Genomic DNA, 21,551 nt, shown 5'->3' with positions numbered 1-21,551 from the left:
TCATGAACTTCGATAAATCATGTGTGAAGAGCAAAGAGCCTTTATGGGCAGAATTTACTTAATTCCACAGCAGTCTAACAACAAGGTCAAAGGGACGTGGAGTTAAATGTGTGCTGACCTCCCTTGCATATGAGATGAATATAATGTATACATGGGAGAAGCGCCGCTCCAACAGATGAACGGTGTTTCTAAAAACAGCTTGAGTGTTATAGAGCTGGGATAGAGAATTACATGATATAAATATGGATAAAGCTTTTTTTCATTCCACAGGAGAGCTGCCAGCAAAACGAGCTAAAAAAGACAAATTGTTTGATGCATCTCTATCTGCATACACACTGAAGACACACTTTCATTCTGGAATATATTACAAATAACAAGCACAAACATTGTGTTTGTTAAATGAGTCTAACTCTGAGAGACATAGTCGTACACAGGGATTCTTTTCCCTGTATTATCTTGCATATAACATTTTCTACATCTTTCTATATAACTTACCTGGTCGATAACCAACACCATCTCTCTGCCTCATCCTTTATAAGTCAAATATTTGCTGCAGGTAAATAAATAAATTTAAGATGGAAGGTTTTGATAAAAAAATGACGGAATTGACATCAGTAGAGAGGTACCTATATTTTTTCAGTGCACAGGCTGTAAATAATATCACAGATGATTTGATCTAGTCACCTCATGTTGAGTTTATTGCATTGAATTTACAGGGGTGCCAACCACACGCAAGTGCTAGTCGGCTCAAATAATGTGCACAATATCACCCAGATGGTCTAATTTGTTGTTATCTGATTTTTCCTGCATACAGAATCCACAGTGTTCATACCTTCAGCAGTGTACAACATTGAGGAAGACATCGGTGAGCTGCTTATCCCTATACGCAGGAGCGGGGATGTCAGCCAGGAACTCATGGTTGTCTGTTATACCCAGCAAGGTAAAATAACGTGTTCCAAAATTAAGCAGTAAACTCTCTCTAAACTACTTTCTGGAAGACAAATAATGATTAAAGTGACAATCACCGTGTTTCTTGAGGGAATTAAGTGGTGCCTCAGCTGGACACCGGTGCTTATCACTCATGTTCCCGCCATGACTTAGAGGAGCAGATGGTGAGTGTAAAAAAAAAAAAAAAGAAGGTGAAAAAATAACTGAAGCACAACTAATGACTTCTGCACTGGATTGCACTGCTTAGTGGTTGAAAGAATTACATTCTTGCACATCAAACGTAGGTGCAAGGCGACAGTTAATCATTGCATCAGAGAAATGAGGAACTGTGAGCCGGTCTGCCTTTCATCACTGACTTGATGACAGCTGTTTGATTTTCACAAGATATAACCTTTAAATATGGAAAAGGAAGTCCAAAGAAAACGAGATCCATGTTGGATTTGTTTCTGTAAATGATAAAATGCACTGAAGAGCAAAGGTTATTTATTTATTTTTTAAGACCACGGTGATGTCTCTGACATTGAATAAAAGTCAGTCGGTAACTTATTTCCAAGCTATTCAATTTATTTTGGTGATGGCTATAAGCATTTTTCATGGAAAAAGGTGTTTATGCGTGAGCTTTTATTTGATAAAAACTATACTGTGTTGTGGAAGAGTTTGGATCATTAACTCTGTAATTCTGTTTTCTGTGAACTTAGTCTCAGCCACAGGCACCATCCCTACCACAGTGCTTTCCTACTCTGATTACATCTCAAGGCCTGAGGACCATCACGGTATCTTGCGTTTTGACAAAGGAGAGGTGGAGAAATCCTGCCGGGTTGTGATCATTGACGATTCCCTGTATGAAGACGAGGAAAGCTTCAATGTCACCCTCAGTATGCCCATGGGGGGCCGACTGGGCTCAGAGTTTTCTACTGCCAGAGTCGCAATTATTCCTGATTCCGATGACGGTGAGATGACATTTCATTGATCTCAAGTGTGAAATAAATAGGAATAAGATATGAAATAGCCCGTGCATGTGCAAGCAATTAAAAGGCTCCAATTATTAAATTGCTTTGTCACATTTTGACATTGAGGCAAGGCTTTGGTGCTTTTTCCCCTTTCATCCCTGAAGGTTTTTTCCAATTCTGCTTAAAGGCAGAAAATACTCTTACCTATTTGGTCTTAGGTGTTACTGTATGTGTGCAATCTTCAGTTTTATACGTGTAATGGATGAGCATTTTGGCAGTAGCTGAAATGAGTTTTGAAAACATTTTGTGTATGTGATATTTTTAGCTGCACAGACTAATGCAGAGAGCGACTCTAAAACAGGTGTAGGCAGGTGGGAAGACAGACAGACAGAGAACATGATGGTGCACATGTGAAACACATGTTTGAATCTTTTTTTTTTTTTTTTTTTTAATGTGTGTTTGGACCTGTCTGGCAATGTCTTGGAGAGAAAGCATTTATAGTGTGCAAGGCTCCTGGCTTCCTGGAAGCAAAGCCTTTATCTCATATCTGCAGGCTCAGACCGGAGGGGCGATAGTCACCCATATCTTTCTGACGCCTCTTTGTTCCCCAACACCTGACGGCCATTCCTCAGTTCCCTATCACTCAGACTATCTCCGAAAGCACTGCTGTGAAGTCAAGTCACTGTGATCGCAGGCAAGCAAAGCTGAACCTGAACCTTTTTTCCTCAGCATGACAACGCTCATTTTTCATGAAATTGCCACAACAGGTTATGGGGATGTGATGCATCTGTCCAAAAACACATGGTAAATAGGTCACCAGCAGTTTTCAAACTGTATAACAGGTTATTTTCCCCTTCTGTTCCCGTGAGATTCAAGGCAGACGCACTTCAAGTGGATTTGTTTGACCTCCTCGAGGAAGGACGAGGTTACGTGGTTGGAATGTTTTCATACTGTAGCGGCGTCCGGTGTAACTTGAGAGCGACCACAGGGCCTTTTCACCTCATTCACTCCGGACTGCCAAGACAGCCACTGAGACACAAGTTTTAATAAGATGTTCAACAGCCAGTTCTTATGGCCTTACCGCCTCACAAAGGCACGTTTTACCACTGCAGCTATTACATTTACAAACACGGTGGTCTTTATGGATGGCTCTGACTCTAAGAGTGCAAGCCATGCATGTCTTCACAGCTGCCGGGAGCTCATTGATTGGAGATATAATTGATTAATGTCTTGACTCTGATTCAGCAACATACATTTGCTTGACATTTATGTGTAGATTCAGGGTTATGGCTGTTTCTGGAACAGGGAAAGGAGTCAAATAAAGTTTTAGCAAATAGTACATAGGATAAGATAAGCCAACTTTGCCTTGAAAGTGGCGTCAGTAGGACAAAGGCAAAGGGCTAGTGGTTTAAGGAACCACTCCTTTCACAGGGTACAACTGATAAATAACATAGTCATGTTCATCCATAAGTGCATTTTCATAGCATTGAAGAAGGAAATCTATTTTATAACTACCCAGACTTTATAGTCAGCCAGTGTGCTGTTATATCTCAACTGTTATGAACACTGACTTGACTGAGTAATCCAATTTTTGCAGCTCAAAAAGCCAATTCATTCTAAAATGCACTAAAAATGTTTTTACTCCACAGATATAAGACCTCCTGGCAGGGCCTTGCCTACACTACAGGCCCTTAGTGTATTATCAGACAAAAACAGGGTGGAAGGACACTAAGTGCATCTTAGAATTCATAATTAGAATCGGTAATTTGTACTCGTGTCTATTCTTACATGATCTGTGACATTCAAAGTCTTCTTTTGCATAGAAATGGTCACAAAGCAGCAAATTCACAGGAGTGCCCCTATAGAGCATGAGCGTATGCATCCCCCTTTTTGTGGAAGTGTGCTTTAATTATTGATTAGATTCATTTATAAAGACTTCCAGAGTATCATGAAGGGAAACTACTGGAGCTATTTTCTCCTTGCCTCTGACATCAGATTGATTGCCTGTAAACATGCATACACACATGCTCACCCAGAAGACATGTTAAACTGGCACGGTGAACCCTCCCAGTGTAATTTGAATGAGGTGTTGAGAGTGTTTAGGTTGTCAGCATTCACTGAATAAATGGATTGTGAAGAATTGGGAGAAATGTCTCCCTGAAGGAGGTGATAATGAAATGGCTCGAGCTCTGATGGTGAAATAAATGGTAAATAGCCCAGCTCTGAGGAAAGCAGAGAACAACCAATCTCCTGTCTGGAGGAGTAGGAAGGCAGCATTAGATTCATTCCCACTTTCAGCACACCTAACCTTGCTGTGGATTAAATTTAAGTAAGTAACCCACATTCCTTCCCTAACTCCACTTGCTCTCCACGTGGAAGGGAGACTAATGGGGGCATCACATCCATCTTTGTCATCCCTCTAAGGAATAGCTGTCCAGTGGGTCCTGTACATGGGAGGAAACAGTGTGCCCCTGGCCAAGCACCTGTTAGTACCTTGTTTCCTGTAACGCACACTACTGATATCAGCAAAAGTGCACGTCAGCAATATATTGTCTTTTTCAAGGCAGCAAATCAGGGTAGTACAATATGATGCGATTAGAAGCCACAGGGCACCACCTGAATGCACTCCCTCCTCCGTGTAAATGCACAGCCCCGGCCACCTACGACGCTACAAGCATGCAGAGAAAACACAAGTACTGTGGGGGATGGGGCTCGTTTTGTCTGCCAAGGAGTTGATGTTAATCTGAGAATTTGTGTGAGTACACCTAGGCGAGTGAAGTTTAATGTGCTAGCAACCAGACTTGGAAGACCTGCAAAGAGAATGTGTTTTATTTCCAGTAAGTTAACTAATTGGCGGAGCTTCAGTCACAGTTGGAGAGCAATTAAATCTGCCAGATTTGGCATCTTAACATCTATGAAGGAAAATTGGCAGCAAGTGATGTCTGATAGAGGGCATGACTAAAAGAACCATGTGAAAAAAATTGACACTGCAGGACTTTCACTTTGAACATGCTCTGATATTTCAGTATAGTATAAACCAGTAATTAGGTTTGAAAATGATTTTCCATTTATTTTGACAGTTTGAAAGCGTGTTTGTTCACCACCTGCCTTTTTGTATCAAAACCTGCAATTTGCAGTGTGTTTTTTTTTTTTTTTTCTCAAGTTGTCACCTGGCAACCACTGGAATTACTGGAATTACCTCTTCTCAGCCTAATTGTGACCTTACGTCATAAATGATCAAAATGATCAAGCATGAGAGATTTTTTCCAAATTTACACAAGGAAATCAATGTGTGTACATCAGGGAGAGGAAAGGTCACAGGGAGCGCCATCAGCTAGCTGAAGGTCTTTGCCTGGATGATGATCAATTCAAGGCTAATTTTAAGACCAGTTCAAATTAATAATTACAACTTCACCAAAATATCTAAGCGCCACACTAACTTACATGCAATTTGTGAAGGCGTACAGCTCCAGATATTCTGCCCCACTCCTTCCTCCTTTATGATCATTGTCTGTAAGTGAAGGCTTCCTCTCTAAAAAAAAATGCAAACACCACTTTATCAACCTTTACTAATCCAAATAATGAAAAATAAACACAAATGAACTGAAAAATGATTACATGCCGAAGTAGTTTTGTTAAATAAAATACTCCAATCTAAACAGAGATATCTAAGGGATAGTTTATGGATGACAAGTTCCATCATCTGATGCTTTACCCCTGAATATCATCCGACAAGGTGAAAATGCTACAGCATGAATGCAAGTGAAGAAATACCTTCTTAACAACATGTCACGTTGGCCATCAAGGTAGGGTGAAGTTTTAAACTTTGCCCGTGTCGGAAAGTTTTCGACTCGTATCCTTTGAGCTTGACCAGACCTTCCAACAAACACAATTGTCAGTCAACATCAGTACGAAGGTGGAAAGAGATCATTGTCTGCCTGCTGCACTTTTGATCCCTGCAGGTTGTTAAGGTTGTCCACTCAGCAGGGTGGTGACCTGCGAAGGATAGTGTGAACCCTCACAAGATAACACAACTCTGCAAACTTGTCTGTAAAACAAGGCTGGATTACCCAGAGCGAAAAGTGAGCAGCTGCCTTGAAAACCTTAACCTCAGATTGATTGTCTGTCTGCTTCGTAGTATCGAGAGTGATAAAATATCTGCTGAAAAATGCATCATGACACCCAAGTTGCAGCTGACCTGACGTGGGTGTAATCCAGAAACAAAGCTCAGAGGTTATTTAAAAACATTAACAGTAGCAGCCCCCCCCCCCCCAAAAAAAAAAGGATGAAATAATTATGCTACAGACCTGGCAAACAGAATATAAATTACAGCAGGGCTGTGAAGAAAATAGTAAACACCAAGAGAAGACAAAAATTGACAGAAATAAAAGGGAGTGTGGCAATTAGTTTGTGCACACATACAAAAGGTTATGTTGTTCTGTATTGCTAATAGAAAGCTCTCATTGAGAGCCTTTCAAACTTCAGGCACACACACACACACACACACACACACACACATGCCGAAGCCTGAAACTAATTCACAAACAGACACACGATTATATAGATCTTCTGCTTGAAATCAGTAATGAATTATGATTTTCTTTTGCAACGTAACGCTAAATCTTCTGGCACTGAAGCACTAAAACACTGTAAAGTTTACAGGCTGTCCAGGAATTTTACAGTAGCGCTCATGAACATCTGCTGTCTTCAGAGTACCTGCTATTTTTCCCCAGCAGCGAACCATCTGCACATAACTGGTCACATCCTTTCAGCTTGTACTCTGGCTTCTCCCTGTGACAAACTTGGAGAAACTTGTTCTTTCTTGCAGATGTAATTGTTGTTTGATATTGACTCTGCATCCGGGAAAATGTTTTGGTGGTTGGGGCTGTAAGACATGATAATGCTTGTACAGCAGGACATGACTCATGCATTTATAGCCTTGTCTCGGTTGCCTGTAAATTTTGTTCTGGTTCTAAAGGTATGATTATAAGGTGTTTTTAAAAAAAAAAAAAAATTCTTTTTTTTTTTTTTTAAGATAGGCGGGTCCCGTGAGTTTACTGTATATCCTGGATGGGCATGAATCAAGGGGGAACCCAAAAACCCTGTCATTATCTTTCACCTGGATTCCCATTCATTCAGATATAAACAGATGTCCAAAGCACTTAAGCAGACAGGTGACGATTTTAATTGACAAGTCTTAAGATGTTCAATCCAGAGCCTGCTTTGAAAATTCAGATTTCCCACAGTTGTAAATGATACAAGTTATAGGTTATTTTGTTCTGAACATGCAACTGCCCTTGTAGGCGTTTGCAGCTGGAGAGATATTTGTCGAAAAACCCAGTGAGAAGAAGAGCATTTGCCAGGGCTGAATTGAATCCCACCATTCGAGAAGCCACTTAGCGCTGTGGGAATGTCATGCAAAGTTCAAGTAAAATCAAGCAGTCAGTGGGAGTGCAAGAGTTCCCTCAGGGATGCCCGTGTCTCTCCCTGTGCCTCCTCTTGCATTTTACATTCGTATATATGCAGCAGTAAAGATATTTCCTTGGTTTGCCTATGCTATTCTGGCATGTCGCACAATACATTGACCAGCATTATGACTATAACTAAGGTTTTGTTATTTCTGGTACATATCTTTTATTCTTAAATACAACATCTGGGTTGTTTTTAAAACCAATACCAATACCAATATTTTTTTTTTTTTGGAATTTGATACAATCAAAACATCAAGAATTTGACTTTTATGATTGCTTAAGACATGATTTAGATTTGCAGAGACAAAGTAGTTATGGCAACTTGAAGTTATTTTTCTGAATAAATGTGAGTTTATATACCTTACATGTTAAAGAAAGCTCTGCTTACGTTCAGGTAACCTTAGCTGTGCTTTGTGTCATAGGAGGCTGGTGCTGCAAGAACACAAGAGCCAGTGGTTTACCTTTCAGTTAATAGGGCATAGCTCTTTGAAGCTCACTATTTGTCTGCTGCACAAACCTTATCTGATTACTGGATTGGCACAACAGGGCCTGAGTTCCTGGCTACCATCCGCAGGCTAGTAGATCTGATTACTCCTCCTGTTGGGACCAAGTGCAGGCAGCCAAAACCATCTTTGTTTGGTTTCTCTGTGGAGAGAAACTCTGGCAGCTGCAAGGCTCTTGATGCAGCACTCATTGTCCTAGGCTGTGCTCTCAGGACAGATTAAAGTATAACATTTTCTGTCCTTTGCTTGCACTTGGGAGTAACATTATTATAACCACAGAGATGTCTGCTCTGTGATCCACAGACCAAGCTTTGAATAAAAAGACTATTTCCCCTTTAGAACATGTCTCGACTTGCTAATGTGGAGCCGTTACTGACAAAGGAGACCACATCAAAATATGAAATATTGTCTGGGACTCAAATTACATAAAAGATTAATCATATAGTGAAAAATAAAAAGCCCCTTTTTTCCTGATTAGCAATTGTGCCTGTTAGCACTGTTGACAGCTAATTTCTCTCTCTCTCTTTTTTTTTTTTTTTTTACCCTACTTTTGTTATTTGGTTTCATTAGAGAACATAATCATAACACAGTTACAAGAGTATTGATTAGTTTCTTTTTTATCCATTTATAACTTTCACATTCAAACAAAAATCTTTTTTTTTTTTTTTTTGCCTCATACTGTGTGATGAGAGGCAGCCAAATACCTTTTTTGTAGGTGCAAAGCAGAGATGGTGCAGAGATCCATTGTCATGGAAACTACAACTTTGCCCATGGCCATCACCGTTCAATTAATTTATTCATTAATGGTCACAGTCGCAGTTTTTTGCTACTCAGTAGGAGCTTATTCACATTAGTCATAACAATGATGAGAAGGTGAGCATTTTGTATGTAAAAATGGTTTCTTTGGATTACTTACAGCTTTTGGCGACTTGTGCTATTTCTGTATTGCTCAAATGGACTATGACTGACTGCCAAAAGTCCATTAATAGTCTCTTTGTGTTGGAAAGCCTTACACAGTAGCAGACTGCATGTCCTAAAGGGAACAATCACAGAGGTCCAAGTCTTTAAAGAAGCCAACTCACGAGCGTTATGACATGTTGCACATTGTTGAGAGGAAACATGCCCTGAAAGGGTTAAATAGAAAAACAGTGGGTGAGTTTGGCTGCAGTGGAATCTCACCGCATAGAAACACTAATTGCAGTCAGACAGGCCTGGGCTGGCACATTGAGCTCTACATCCCCCAGACCTCCTGTCAGGCCTCCTGTCTGACTCTCAGACCCATCAGTATCAAAGTCAGCCCGAGCACCAGGCTCATCTAGAACAAAACCAGGAAATTCAACCTGCCTTCAGATTGAATTTTGGCATCTAATTTGTGTGGCAGATGTATAAATCCCCCCAAAACATTATTCCAGGAAGTGAGAAAGCATTGTTTAAAGGCTACAATTACAGTGTTTACTATCTTCTGATGTTTCTGTGGAAGCATTCCCTCATTTTCTCCTGTAATCAGAGGTAATCTTATGGAGTATGCTAGCTATTACAGATTCAACTCAGCAATTACATCAGGCATTCAAGTATCCTGTGGTGAAACAGCTAAAAGATGATTATGGATTACTTCCTCCTGTTTGCTTTCCCTCACCCCATTCACTTTTCCAACGCTGTTCTTCCCAGCTCCCGTCTTCTACTTTGGCAACACAGACTACCATGTGGATGAGAGCGAAGGCTTTGTGGAGGTGCAGGTGTGGAGGACGGGGACTGATCTCTCCAAAGGAGGAACTGTCACAGTGCGTTCTAGAAAGACAGAGCCTGTCTCAGCTGAGGGTATGTGTGCATGCAAGGAGCCATTTCTCTGACAGATTTATAGAGTTATTCCTTGCTAGATGTATCAACTACAGAAAACAATGGACTTAAGTCGTCATCCTGTCACTTCTTGTTTTCCTGAGCTCAAGAGTCCGGGGAGATGATAACGCTGGTTATTTTGGGTGGATGGCCAGAGGAATGTAAACACAGTTTTTGGTTTGGAGGAGATCGTTTGTGGCTTTTCTGCTGGGCCCTTGCCTTGTAGCCATGGGATATTCACAGTGTTAAAAAGATCATGGTGGTGTGAGTGAGGACAGGCCTTTAGAAATTGATCCCCATTATTTAGCCTGTCACCGCTTTGGTTTGCACTACTGGTTGCTAACTCAAGCCCTCCCTAAAGGCCCTATTATCTCCTGGCCTCAGACAGTCTTCTCCCTCCTGCACAGATTCATACCATAGTTGTATTATAACCATTAAAACAACATGCATCTAATTAAATGCAGCACAGTATATAAGCAAGCAGCACATATAAGCCTGTACATGAGAAACGCCTGCGGGCAAAGGTTGAGCTCTGGATACCCAGTCTCTTCAAAGACGCAAATGAATAACCTGAGTTTTGCTTTGGGAGATATCCAGTTTCTTCCTGTGCTCCTTTAATCATGCAACAAATTCCAACTGTTCTCTGCTACTGACCACGAGATGGAAAGCATCATTTTGTCAGCGCGCAGGGCACGTCGTTTCATCTTACTCACAGCCTCGCATCCGCAGGTGAACTATGCTGTAACTCGACTACTGTAGAGATGAAATCATGTACTGTAGTCCATTTTTACTGCATCCACTATTTCCCGTGAGCTCCATCTGTTCTCTCCTCACTGAAATACAGCTGACCCATATTGTTTTATTGAGCAGCTGGTGTAGATTACGTTGGGATCAGCCGGAATCTGGACTTCGCACCGGGGGTCACCATGCAGACTTTTCGTGTGACCATCTTGGATGACCTGGGCCAGCCGGTGCTGGAGGGGCCAGAGAAGTTTGAGCTGGTATTGCGGATGCCCATGAATGGGATCCTTGGGGAGCCGAGCAAGTCTACAATCCTCATCAACGACTCTGTGTCTGACTGTGAGTCAAAATCTGGGAGACAATCAAAATTTACTCAAAAGGTTATGGTGGTCTGGTGATATATGATGTTTGCACTACATTTCTGGTGTTGATTTATGGGTTTAATTTTGCTGTTAAAGTGCCGAAGGTGCAGTTCCGCAATGCTGTGTATGTGGGCAATGAGGACTCGGGGCAGATCTCAGCCACTGTGTACCGTAGCGGAGACATCAGCTACAGGTCCACGGTGCGATGTTACAGCAGGCAGGGAACAGCCCAGGTCATGATGGACTTCAGTGAGAGGCCCAACACGGATGCCTCCATCATCACCTTCTTGCCAGGTGGCGTAGCAAAACACATGGCAACTTTCCCTTTGGATGGTTTGTGTTTTATTTCCTTTTTCATGTTAATATCTTTTACCTTTAATGTGTTTTGGGTTTGTTTTTTTTCTTTTTTTTTCAGGAGAGATTGAAAAGCCTTGTGTGCTGGTATTAGTTGATGACACAGAATATGAGGAAGAGGAAGAGCTCCGTCTTGTGTTAGGAAGCCCCAAGAGTGAATCTCCATTTGGGGCGTCTATTGGAAGGCAGAATGAGACGCTCATCAAGATTAAAGACGATGCAGACAGTAAGAATGTTGTGTTTTGCTTTCATTCAATGATCCTGGCAGTAGTTTATTGTATCATGTTTTATTGAGTGATTAGAGCAATTTTTAAGTTTGATCAGATTCAACATTGTGAGTTTTATTATATTTCAAACACAGATGTTATGTTCAGTAAATTAAAGCTATTTGAAATGCTTTGTCAGAGGCAGTTATCAGATTTGGAGAGACCAAATTCAATGTGAATGAGCCAAAGGAAAAGGGGAAAGTGTCTGTGGTGAAGATCCCTGTGCTTCGTGTTGGAGACACCTCCAAGGTCTCTGTTGTCCGAGTCCACACCAAGGACGGATCTGCTACCTCAGGAGAGGACTACCATCCCATATCTCAAGGTAAATAATTCTGCCAGGAGAGTGTTATCTGGCCGGCAGCAGTCGAAATTAGATAGACAGAAATAATGATCAAATTCTCCTTTCTTGACAGAAATTGTGTTCAAAGAGGGTGACATGGAGCACTATGTGGAAGTGGAGGTTTTATACGATGGTGTGAGAGAAATGAGGGAGGCATTTACTGTCCACCTGAAGCCTGATGAGAACATGGTTGCAGAAACAAAGGTGAAAACGAGGCCAAATTAGTGTGCAATTTCACTGTCAAGTGTGTAACCACCTGGATAACGATCACATTACAAGGCAACAGCAATTTCTTCTCCATTTGCTTCCTCTTAATTGCCCTTGCTTTGTCAATCAACAGATGAGCAAAGCTATAATCTATATCGAGGAGACCAACAGCATGGCCGATGTGACCTTCCCCTCGGTGCCGAGAGTGGTGTCTCTGCTGCATTATGATGACGCTGACAAGACCAGGGCCTCTCTCCCTGCGGCTGGATACCCCGTCATTTGTGTCACTGTATGTCTGTCCATCAGACCACTAAATACTTAGTCATAGACCTTTCAGTCACTGATGTGTTAATGATTCACTTAGTGAGGCTTTCTGCCTCACACGTGCAGTTCTAGAAAGGAAAAAAATCTTCATAAAGTATTAATAAGTATTTGAACAAATGTGCACACTCAATTATCACTTCAGCTACTCATCTACAGCTCATCAGCCGTATACATAATTTCTTTAGAACCCTCTGTAATTTTTGGCTGCTGCTCATTCATAAGTATCATTTTTTTTCCCTTTCAAGGCTTGTAACCCGAAGTATCCAGACTATGACAAAACAGGCTCCATCTGCGTAAGCGAAAATATCAACAACACCTTGACCCGTTACCGTTGGCTTGTCAGCGCCCCCACCGGCCCCGATGGCGTTACCAGCCCCATGAGGGAAGTTGACTTTGATACCTTCTTCACCTCCTCGAAGCTAATTACTCTGGACTCAGTCTACTTCCAGGCTGGTTCGAGGGTCCAGTGTGCCGCCAGAGCTGTGAACTCTAATGGGGATGAAGGTCTGGAGCTCAGCAGTCCCATAGTGGCCATCAGTATGGAAGAGGGTGAGTGCTGGTTCAAATGTTTAGCCTCTTATGAAAATAACTGAACATGATAAGCAGCTGCTGGTTGCGTTTTGCCCTCCAAACACAGAACTTGCTGTGCTTGCGCTTACGTAAAACTGAAAAATAAAAGGTCTTCCAGGGGAGGATTTTTAGGCAAAGAAGGCGTTTCATGTTTTGTTCTTCTCTTTCCTCGTGTGGTTACAGGAATGTGCCAGCCTCGAGTTGTAGGCACTGTGGGGGCCGAGCCCTTCTCTGCCAAGCTGCGATACACAGGAACGGAAGACACAGACCATCCCAACCTCATCAAACTAACTGTCATCATGCCTCACACTGACGGTAAGAATAACCAGTTGTGTTTACATGATGTTTCCCCAATAAAAATATCACTCAGAGGTAGGCTGTCAGGTCATCCTTATTTTAACATGACTTATAGCTGCTACGTATGTATCTTCCCCCAGGTATGTTGCCGATAGTGTCCACTCGACCCCTCTCTAACTTTGAGCTCACACTGAGTCCTGATGGTACACGCGTTGGACACCATCGGTGCTCTAATTTATTGGATTACACTGAGGTCAAGACTCGCCACGGCTTCCTTACTGAAGCCACCAAAAATCAAGAAGTGATCGGTGAGACGTCACCCTACCAGTACAGCAGTTCCCTCAGGGGATCCAGTACACTACGGTTCTACAGAAACCTGAACTATGAGGCTTGTTTGTGGGAATTCACCAGCTACTATGACATGTCTGAGCTGCTCAGTGACTGTGGAGGCACAATCGGGACTGATGGACAGGTAAGCAGCCCCACCTTTGAGCTTCAGCTCACCCCTGACCCCTTTTGTCATCTCTAGACATGAGGTTCATGGAGTTAATTCAATAAACCCGAGGAACCCCTTGAGGACAGGAATGTGGACTTAGCAGCTGTTTATTTTGTCCTCTAACAAGTCTACCTGATTTTCATCTTCAATCCTGATTAATCATTTATATGCACATTAAAAATCCTGTGTGCCAATTTGGTTTTCTTTTGAACATCTGAGTAAATATCAGTCTCAAGAGAAATCATCCTTTACTGTCAGGAGACCAATTTTAACTTCAGCAGTAATGACTAACCAGACTACCTTCTTTCTTCCTGGTAGGGCCAATTTTTTGTCTTGTCAAAGTGGAAAGTCAATAACCAGCAGCCTCATGAAAATTCCTCTTTTGGTGTTTTGTGCAATGTTGTCTTTGCAGCAGGACAAGTTATATATGGAGGTGTAAAGGTGGAGATCTTAAAGTCCTCCCAGCACACATGCCTCACAGCCTTCTACATTTGCATTCACCTTGGAAGCATGCTTTTAGTTGAGTTGCAGTTAATTAAAGGAGAATGTTGATAAAGAAGGGCTGGAAGAGCATACACGGCACAACATTGTGAAAACTGCTGTGGACTATTAAGTAAAGCCCTACAGCTCTGGCAAATATATATTTTGTATATTGCTTTGTTATTAAAATGGGTGTTTCTCATTTTACGTGCTTACGGCTTCAGGTTTTTTAATAACAAAGGCATCACCCAGGTGATAACAGGCTTCCTCGACAAGTGGAACTTTGTTGCTTGGAGCAACATCCAATAATAAACATGTCTTGACAAGATAGACTGCTGCTGGAAAAATAAACTGAACTGCTTCTTTGAGATAAAGAGATGATGATGTTCATAATGAGCATGTTGACTGCTTCTCTCTTTATTGATTATTTGTCACATTGATAAGAGACATTTCCGCACGACAGCTATTGCTTAGTGCTGTTGCCCCCACAATGAGAAGGTCGCCGGTTTGATCCCCAGGGCTTGAGGCCTTTCTGTGAGGAGTTTGCATGTTCTTCCCGTGCCTTTGTGGGTTTCCTCCCACCGTCCAAAGACACCAGAGACGACATGTTTGGGTTAACTGGTGACTGAATTGTCCGTAGGGCTGAGTGTTCTTGTGAGTGGTTGTCTGTGTGTTGGCCCTGTGATGGACTGGCGACCTGTCCAGGGTGTACCCCGCCTATGTCTAAGATGGGAGCCCCCCCCCCGCGACCCAGAAACAAATCAGTGCTAGACGATGAATGAATGAAAGAATGATTGGAGACAAATATCAACAAATTCTACCTTCAGATCACTTAGTCTCAAATCCTCAAGAATATTCATATTGGTGTGAACACTGCTTTTGTCCCTTTTGTCTTTCTATCAGACAGAGTAGGCTGGTATACATTCAGCTCTTGATCAGCTCCGTATGTTGTTATGGTTACAGTCGAATAGAGCTACAAAGCAGTATGTGGATCCATGGACTGAGTCACAGGTTCAGTTTCAGAAGCTGTGAGACGGAAGGAAGACATAGCCTTTGTTTGTGGTTGCCGTGTGACCTGAGTGATCCCATAAGTGGGGAGGAAAAATGACCGGAGACAGCTCTACGCAGTGTCGCAGTGTAGGGCTTAGTGTGCAGCTTAACAGGACCACAGGAAACTATTAAGGACCAACAGGTTATGTCAGAAGGCCATTCTGCAAATCATTTGCTTGAGCTCTCTGTGCCCAGAAGTTTAGGCACGTCTCCACATGAACACAGAACCAGTGCAGGCAGGTACTTCTCACAGGTCAGAGGAAAGTGCAGATACCAGAGAACACACCAACTGAGGACTTCCACCACTCACAATCCTTTTTAGACCATCTTAGAGCAGCTCCTTTAGAGTGGGGAAAGTTGGGAGACATTCAATATCCCCAACAGATATAAATATCAAGCTTTTTTTTTTATCACGGTATTAAGTAAAACAGCAATCTATTATTTTATGGGCACATTTAAAATACACTATCTCATCTACAATGAGTAAATATAAACGATAATAAACGGATTGATCCAAAGGATGAATATTAGAAAAGTTAAGGTCATAAGCTTGACATTGAACATTTATGTCAGCTGTAGTCAGGAAATGTTGATCTGTATTTCCAGAGATAATGTAAGTGTACTTTATTCAGGGTTTCTAGATGTTTTCATCAAAAGGCTCCATACAAGTAATATTGGTTGTTGTTGTTGTTTCTGTGTTTTGGCTTCAGGTGTTGAATCTGGTCCAGTCCTATGTGACGCTCCGAGTCCCACTCCACGTGTCCTATGTCTTCCACTCCCCTGTTGGAGCAGGAGGATGGCAGCACTTTGACTTGCAGTCGGAGATGAGGCTCACGTTTGTGTACGACACTGCCATCCTGTGGAGGGACGGTATCGGCAGCCCGCCGGAGGCTGAACTTCAAGGCAAGACCTGAGCAGCAACATAAAACTGAGGATTGCTTGTACATGTGTCATGTGCAGTGAATGGCTTGTTGGAAGTTAATTAAGCAGCAGTCTTTCACTGTCTCTGCAGGTGCCCTCTATCCAACCAGCATGCGAATAAACGGGCAGGGACGACTCGTGGTCAACTTCCGCACCGAGGCTCGGTTCAGAGGCCTGTTTGTTTTTTCACACCCAGGTACAGAAGTGATGAAGTGGTTAACACATTTGTAGCATGTCATAACATTTTGCATAAAAGTGAAAGCTTGTTCTTGATATGGATCATACTGTTTACTTCTCTTTGGATGAAACTCGTGATGTTAGGTTATATTTGTTTTATTTATCAGTTATCCCTTTTTTGTGTTGGAAGTATTTTGCTGACTCTGTTTTACATGGAATTTAATTGGCGTACTTTTCTCCTAGCTTCTTCTCTCGCCTCCATGGTCATGTGCCCTGACCACCCTGGTTTGACCTTTAACCTCAGTCTTGTGAGGAATGAGCCAACATACAACCAGCCCATCCAGCAGTGGACATTCACGTCTGATTTTGCTGTAAGGGAACATCTTGCTTTCCAAAGTAAAATGTGGGTTTCTTTCACACTTAATAATATATGCTAACCATCATTTCCCCTCTCAGGTGCGTGACTATTCTGGCACGTACACAGTGAAGCTGCTCCCCTGTACATCCCCTCCCAGTCTGGAGTACACCATCCCCCCTGTCTGCAATCCCAGAGAGCCACTTACCTTCGATCTGGATATTCGCTTTCAGCAGGTAACCTCATCTTGTCTGTATTTTATGAAAATTGTAGAGAAGTTTTCCTCCAAGTTCTACTCATAATTACTATATTTAAAAAATCTGAGTGAAAATTTCCATTTGATCACCTCCTCTTCTAATGAATATTTTTTTTCCTTCAAGCCACCACCTCTGATTCACATTCATCCATTTGTTTTCCTTTCTCGATACTCCAGTTGACTTTCGCTGGAAAGCTTGACTCCCTCCTGGTTAATTTTAACCAGTCAAGTGCTATTAACTTGATTGACTTGAATGTTGTGTGTCTGTCGGTCCCGTGTGTGGTCAGGTCAGCGATCCCGTGGCTGCTGAGTTCAGTCTGAACACACAGATGATCTTGCTCTCTAAACGGACGCTGTGGCTCTCAGACGGCTCCATGGGCTTCGGACAGGAAAGTGACACTGCCTTCTCCCAGGGTAAGGCTTTCATATGCAATTGTATAACAGCAACTGCCTTTCAAAATTTATGGATTGAAAAGTGGAAAAAACATTGCTTAGCTCCCGGGACTTCCCTCCTCTCTGCTTATCAAAAAGAAATCCCCATGTGAAGAATATTTCCGTTGAATTAGCAGAAATGTTGCCCATTATTTCCTGACTCAAGAGGACAAAATGAAAAGGGAAATTAGAGGCCATGGTGATAAGTCATTTCGACCACTTTGATGTCTTCTCCCAAAACAAGCTAATTATAAAACCCAGTTTTGTTTTTTTTTTCCTTTTCTTGTTTGCTCAACAAAAAAACTAATCTGCTGTTGAAGTGAACAGAGCAGTTTTAGCTGTCTGAGCAAAAAATGTAATCGTTTAAAAAAGCACTCTTTTGAAAGCTCTTTAGTTAAAGGTTCAGGTTAACTTCAGTTGAACTGTCGACTTTAAACGCACATCATACAATTCATGTGTCTGTAACCCTCTTAACTGTTCGTCTCCTCCCTCAGGGGATACAATCTACGGCCGAGTGATGGTGGATCCGGTGCAGAACTTGGGCGACTCATTTATTTGTAATATAGAAAAAGTGTTCCTGTGCACAGGAGCTGATGGTTACGTACCAAAATACAACCCGAGTAACTTTGAGTTTGGCTGTCTGGCTGATGCTCCTTCACTACTCTTCAGATTCAAAATTATTGTAAGTAACAAAAAATATATCACCGATCATACCACATGTACTTTGTGTCCTTATAAATATACCTTGAGGCTTTTGGTAAGAATCTGGCACCCAACCCTCTGATTGCCACTCTAGGGGCCACAACCGTCCTTTCTTCTGTTAATAAATTTGAAAGAAGAGCAATACAATTCGTGATGGCGATTTTACAAGTATGGAAAACAGACTCTGTGCCAACTGATAATTTATGGTTGAGAGAATTGTCAAACACGCTACACCTGGAGAAAATGAGATTCCACAGTGAAGATAGAGGAGATAAATTCGATAAAACATGGTACCCTGTACTGAAAATGTGAACCCATAGACACTGGCTATTGTACAAAACCTCACATTGCAAATGAATACATGATTTTGTATGTCGACCAATATTTTTTTTTGTGTGTGTGTGTGTGTGTGTGTGTGTGTATTTTTCCTCATATGTTTTCAGTCTATAGTGGATACTGATCTTATCATGACCATGAAATGTTATTGTGATGCTAGATGTGCTGTACTCTACGTGTTTTTTTTCTCTCTCTCCTTTTCACTTCTCTTTTTGCATGTTTTATTTTCCCTCTCTTTTTTATTTTTATTTTTATCTATATTGAAAACCAATAAACATATTTAAAAAAAAGAAATAAATAAACAAACCTTGCTGTGTATTCCTCTGACTGCAGGACAAGGCCCAACCAGAGACTCAGGCGCGGTCATTTGGGAATGTAGCTTTCAATGCCTTCCTGGCGGTGGATGACCGAGGTGCTTTGGCTCTGGTGAGACAGCCGGGGTCAGACGGTTTCAGAATGGATTCCTCAGCTCTCTTCCAGGTCAGTACGAACGTCAAGTACAAGAAAAATACAACCCAAAATAGTCACCAACGTATGATGCTTCCCATATCTTTATTTTTTCTCTGCCTGTCTCAAAACTCTGGTGGGAGCTGCTGTAAAAGTGTGACAGCAGGCGGGAGAAGCAAGTTAAGAATATACTGTACTGGCTATATGAAAGACACCCTAAAATAGATTTTCATCCACTGATATTTTATTTTACCTTTTCAAGAAGTTGTGAGAAACAAGTTTTTTTTTAACAGCTCTTTCTGCTTTCTCTGTGAGAGAAAAATCCTGTCACCCTGTTAGCAGGCCCCTGCATGGCCTCTGCTAACGAGAGCATATGTATGACTCAGACTCTCCCTGTCTGCTGAGTCCTTCTTGCTTCTTCTGGTCAGCGAGTCTGTGTTTCTTGGCTTAATTAGGAGAAAAAGTCACCATTAGTGTCATTCTGATTGCCCTAATGCTGAAAAGCTTCTGCTTTTTAACTCCTCAAACTTCTTCTGCATTCTTTATGTTTATCCAGCACAGAAAGAAATACCAGAGCAATTATTAAAATGGCCCAGTAGAGAGAAATTGTAAAGGGAACTGAGGTTCCGCAGAACGCTGGGCCATAAAGAGGTATCTTTTTTTTTTTTATTTCAAGCAGTAAACGGTTTCTTTCTCCAGGTGTCTGCAGGGAGAGAGTGGTACATTCACACCATCTACACTGTCCGTTCTCGAGATAACGCCAACCGTGGCATAGGGAAGAGGAGTCTGGAATACCATGTGATGAGCCAGCACACGAATCCGCTTCCAAAGGGACGGCAGCGCGCCAGAAGATCGGCCAGCGACGGGTCAGACGTCGTAGAGGACATCGGTGTGAGCAACAACCGCGGAACCAACATCCTGCACATCACGCTGGACCGCAGCAGCCAGCGGAGGACGAGCCCAGAGAGGGAAATCTTCACCAAAGGGATCATACCCCACGAGCTCAACCACAAAGACAACAGTGACGACAGGCTGCTGTTGATCATTGGGATCTTGGTTGGGCTGCTCCTCACAGCTCTCATCATCATCGTGGTGGTGTTTCTGGTCCGCTCTAAGAAAGAAGTACCCAAGAACTCCAGCAGCACAGAGCCCATGATGACACGAGGCCCTGGCAGCAACGACAACTCGGAGGTTTAACAAAACAGACGATGATTGGGTGTTTTAGTTGACACTTTTGTTTTGCAAGTGCCTCGTGTTTAGATAAAAATTGAAGCTTGTGTTTGAAGCGACACTGATTACAAGAGCTTTGATTCTGTTCACAAATCTACTTGAAATACTGCATCACTTCAGCCAGACAGTGGCCCGGAGACCAATTAGGAGACAAACTGTGGTAGTAGCTCTTTTCAAGGCACTTGTCAAGTTGTCGTCACTCACTTTTTGATTTGCTTTTGATGCCACATGATCCAAAAAGGTGTTATTATGTTTCCAAAGGTGCTACAGAAGATGCCTCTTAACTTGAATGGCATTTGGTGATTTACTGAGGAGGTCACGAGGAGCTGGCTATTTTGCATACTGTAGTAGTCTTCGACAACAGGCTTAGTGTGTTTGATTTGCTGCATTAAGACAATGTCCATAGGTTGCTTACACTGGTTAAACCTGTCTGTTCTTGTAGAGAATGATTTGTCCTTAGATTCAGTGTGTGCCTAAGAACTCACAGGACTTTGAGGTTTCATTGTGTGTTACGTTTGTCTTGTGTAATCAGCATGACATCTGACTCAAATGGGCAAAAAAAAAAAAAAAAAAAAGAATATTTCAAATTTGAGTTATTATTTTTGTGCTCATGTTTTTGCATGCTTTTTTTTTTTTGTTATTTTAGGTTTCTTTGAGATGATCAAACATAAAAAAAAAATACTGATTTGAAAGAAATTGTTTCAAATGCATCTGACCTACTGTATTTCAACCAGTTTGTATTTTATATCTATCCAGTGAAAAGCAGTATTTATCAAAAGCTAATTGTTCTTGTTACATCTCTCCAGATAGTAGCTGTTGAAACACTATGATTTTATGGCATTATGATTGACACATGGCACTAAATCCAATAACATCAGTTAAAATGTTACAGTCTGGAGCATTAATGCCAATTCTAAGACGGCTGGTCTGCAAAGTACAGTGAAAGTATAGTAGCGGTTCCAGATCTTCTCTTTGCATCAGGAATGATCTCAGCCCATGGCACAACCAGCAGGCAGGTGTTAATTGCTGAGGCTTAGTGGAAAGGTAGCTGGGACTCTAAATCCCTCTCTCAATGGGGCTATGTTTTGACTGTGCTGTAAAACTTCCTAAAACCGTGAAATAGGTCTAACAGATTTCATTTAAAGGGAATGAAATGTGCTTCTTTATTATCATAAATCCTCTCCCTGGTTTAGTTTTAAATGTATTTATTTATTTTGCAATTTTCAGTTATTTAGTGTGGACACAAATATATACTTATATACACGATTTTCTCTTCCCATTTTCATTTTCACAGACCATTTGTGTCCTTTGTGTGTGTGTGTGTCTTTTTTGTCACAAAAAATATAAGTTGTTTGTTCTTGTGATTTCAATATACAATACATGAATACACTTTGTGTCAAATATTTTCATTGAAACGTTGTGCACATAAGATGAAACATCATCACATGCTTTCAGTGTTTTTGTGTTTTGTTTTTCTCAGATCCAGGCACCAGATTGCCA

General features: G+C 41.7%; 1 protein-coding gene across 3 annotated transcripts in view; it reads left to right on the top strand.

Moving 5' to 3' along the window:
• frem2b (FRAS1 related extracellular matrix 2b) overlaps positions 1-20,641 on the top strand; it is a 49,996-nt gene extending 29,355 nt beyond the window's left edge. Inside the window, exons 5-24 of one of the 3 annotated variants that reach the window (XM_029517285.1) lie at positions 815-940; positions 1,647-1,898; positions 9,541-9,690; positions 10,579-10,788; positions 10,908-11,105; positions 11,227-11,391; positions 11,571-11,753; positions 11,845-11,975; positions 12,112-12,267; positions 12,548-12,851; positions 13,056-13,187; positions 13,310-13,641; positions 15,906-16,098; positions 16,208-16,312; positions 16,537-16,664; positions 16,750-16,884; positions 17,192-17,318; positions 17,831-18,018; positions 18,708-18,854; positions 19,521-20,641. In XM_029517285.1, the coding sequence (XP_029373145.1) occupies positions 815-940; positions 1,647-1,898; positions 9,541-9,690; positions 10,579-10,788; positions 10,908-11,105; positions 11,227-11,391; positions 11,571-11,753; positions 11,845-11,975; positions 12,112-12,267; positions 12,548-12,851; positions 13,056-13,187; positions 13,310-13,641; positions 15,906-16,098; positions 16,208-16,312; positions 16,537-16,664; positions 16,750-16,884; positions 17,192-17,318; positions 17,831-18,018; positions 18,708-18,854; positions 19,521-20,018 (3,860 nt within the window). In that variant the 3' untranslated portion in view covers positions 20,019-20,641. Of the gene's footprint in view, positions 1-814; positions 941-1,646; positions 1,899-9,540; positions 9,691-10,578; positions 10,789-10,907; positions 11,106-11,226; positions 11,392-11,570; positions 11,754-11,844; positions 11,976-12,111; positions 12,268-12,547; positions 12,852-13,055; positions 13,188-13,309; positions 13,642-15,905; positions 16,103-16,202; positions 16,313-16,512; positions 16,665-16,749; positions 16,885-17,191; positions 17,319-17,830; positions 18,019-18,707; positions 18,855-19,520 lie in introns of all 3 variants that reach the window. The other 2 variants (XM_029517284.1, XM_029517286.1) reach the window with 2 other exon arrangements.
• The last annotated feature ends 910 nt before the right edge of the window (positions 20,642-21,551 follow it).

This window comes from Echeneis naucrates, chromosome 13 (genome assembly GCF_900963305.1).
Source record: "Echeneis naucrates chromosome 13, fEcheNa1.1, whole genome shotgun sequence".
Classification (NCBI taxonomy): Eukaryota; Metazoa; Chordata; class Actinopteri; order Carangiformes; family Echeneidae; genus Echeneis; species Echeneis naucrates.
This window is presented reverse-complemented; position numbering and strand designations above follow the sequence as displayed.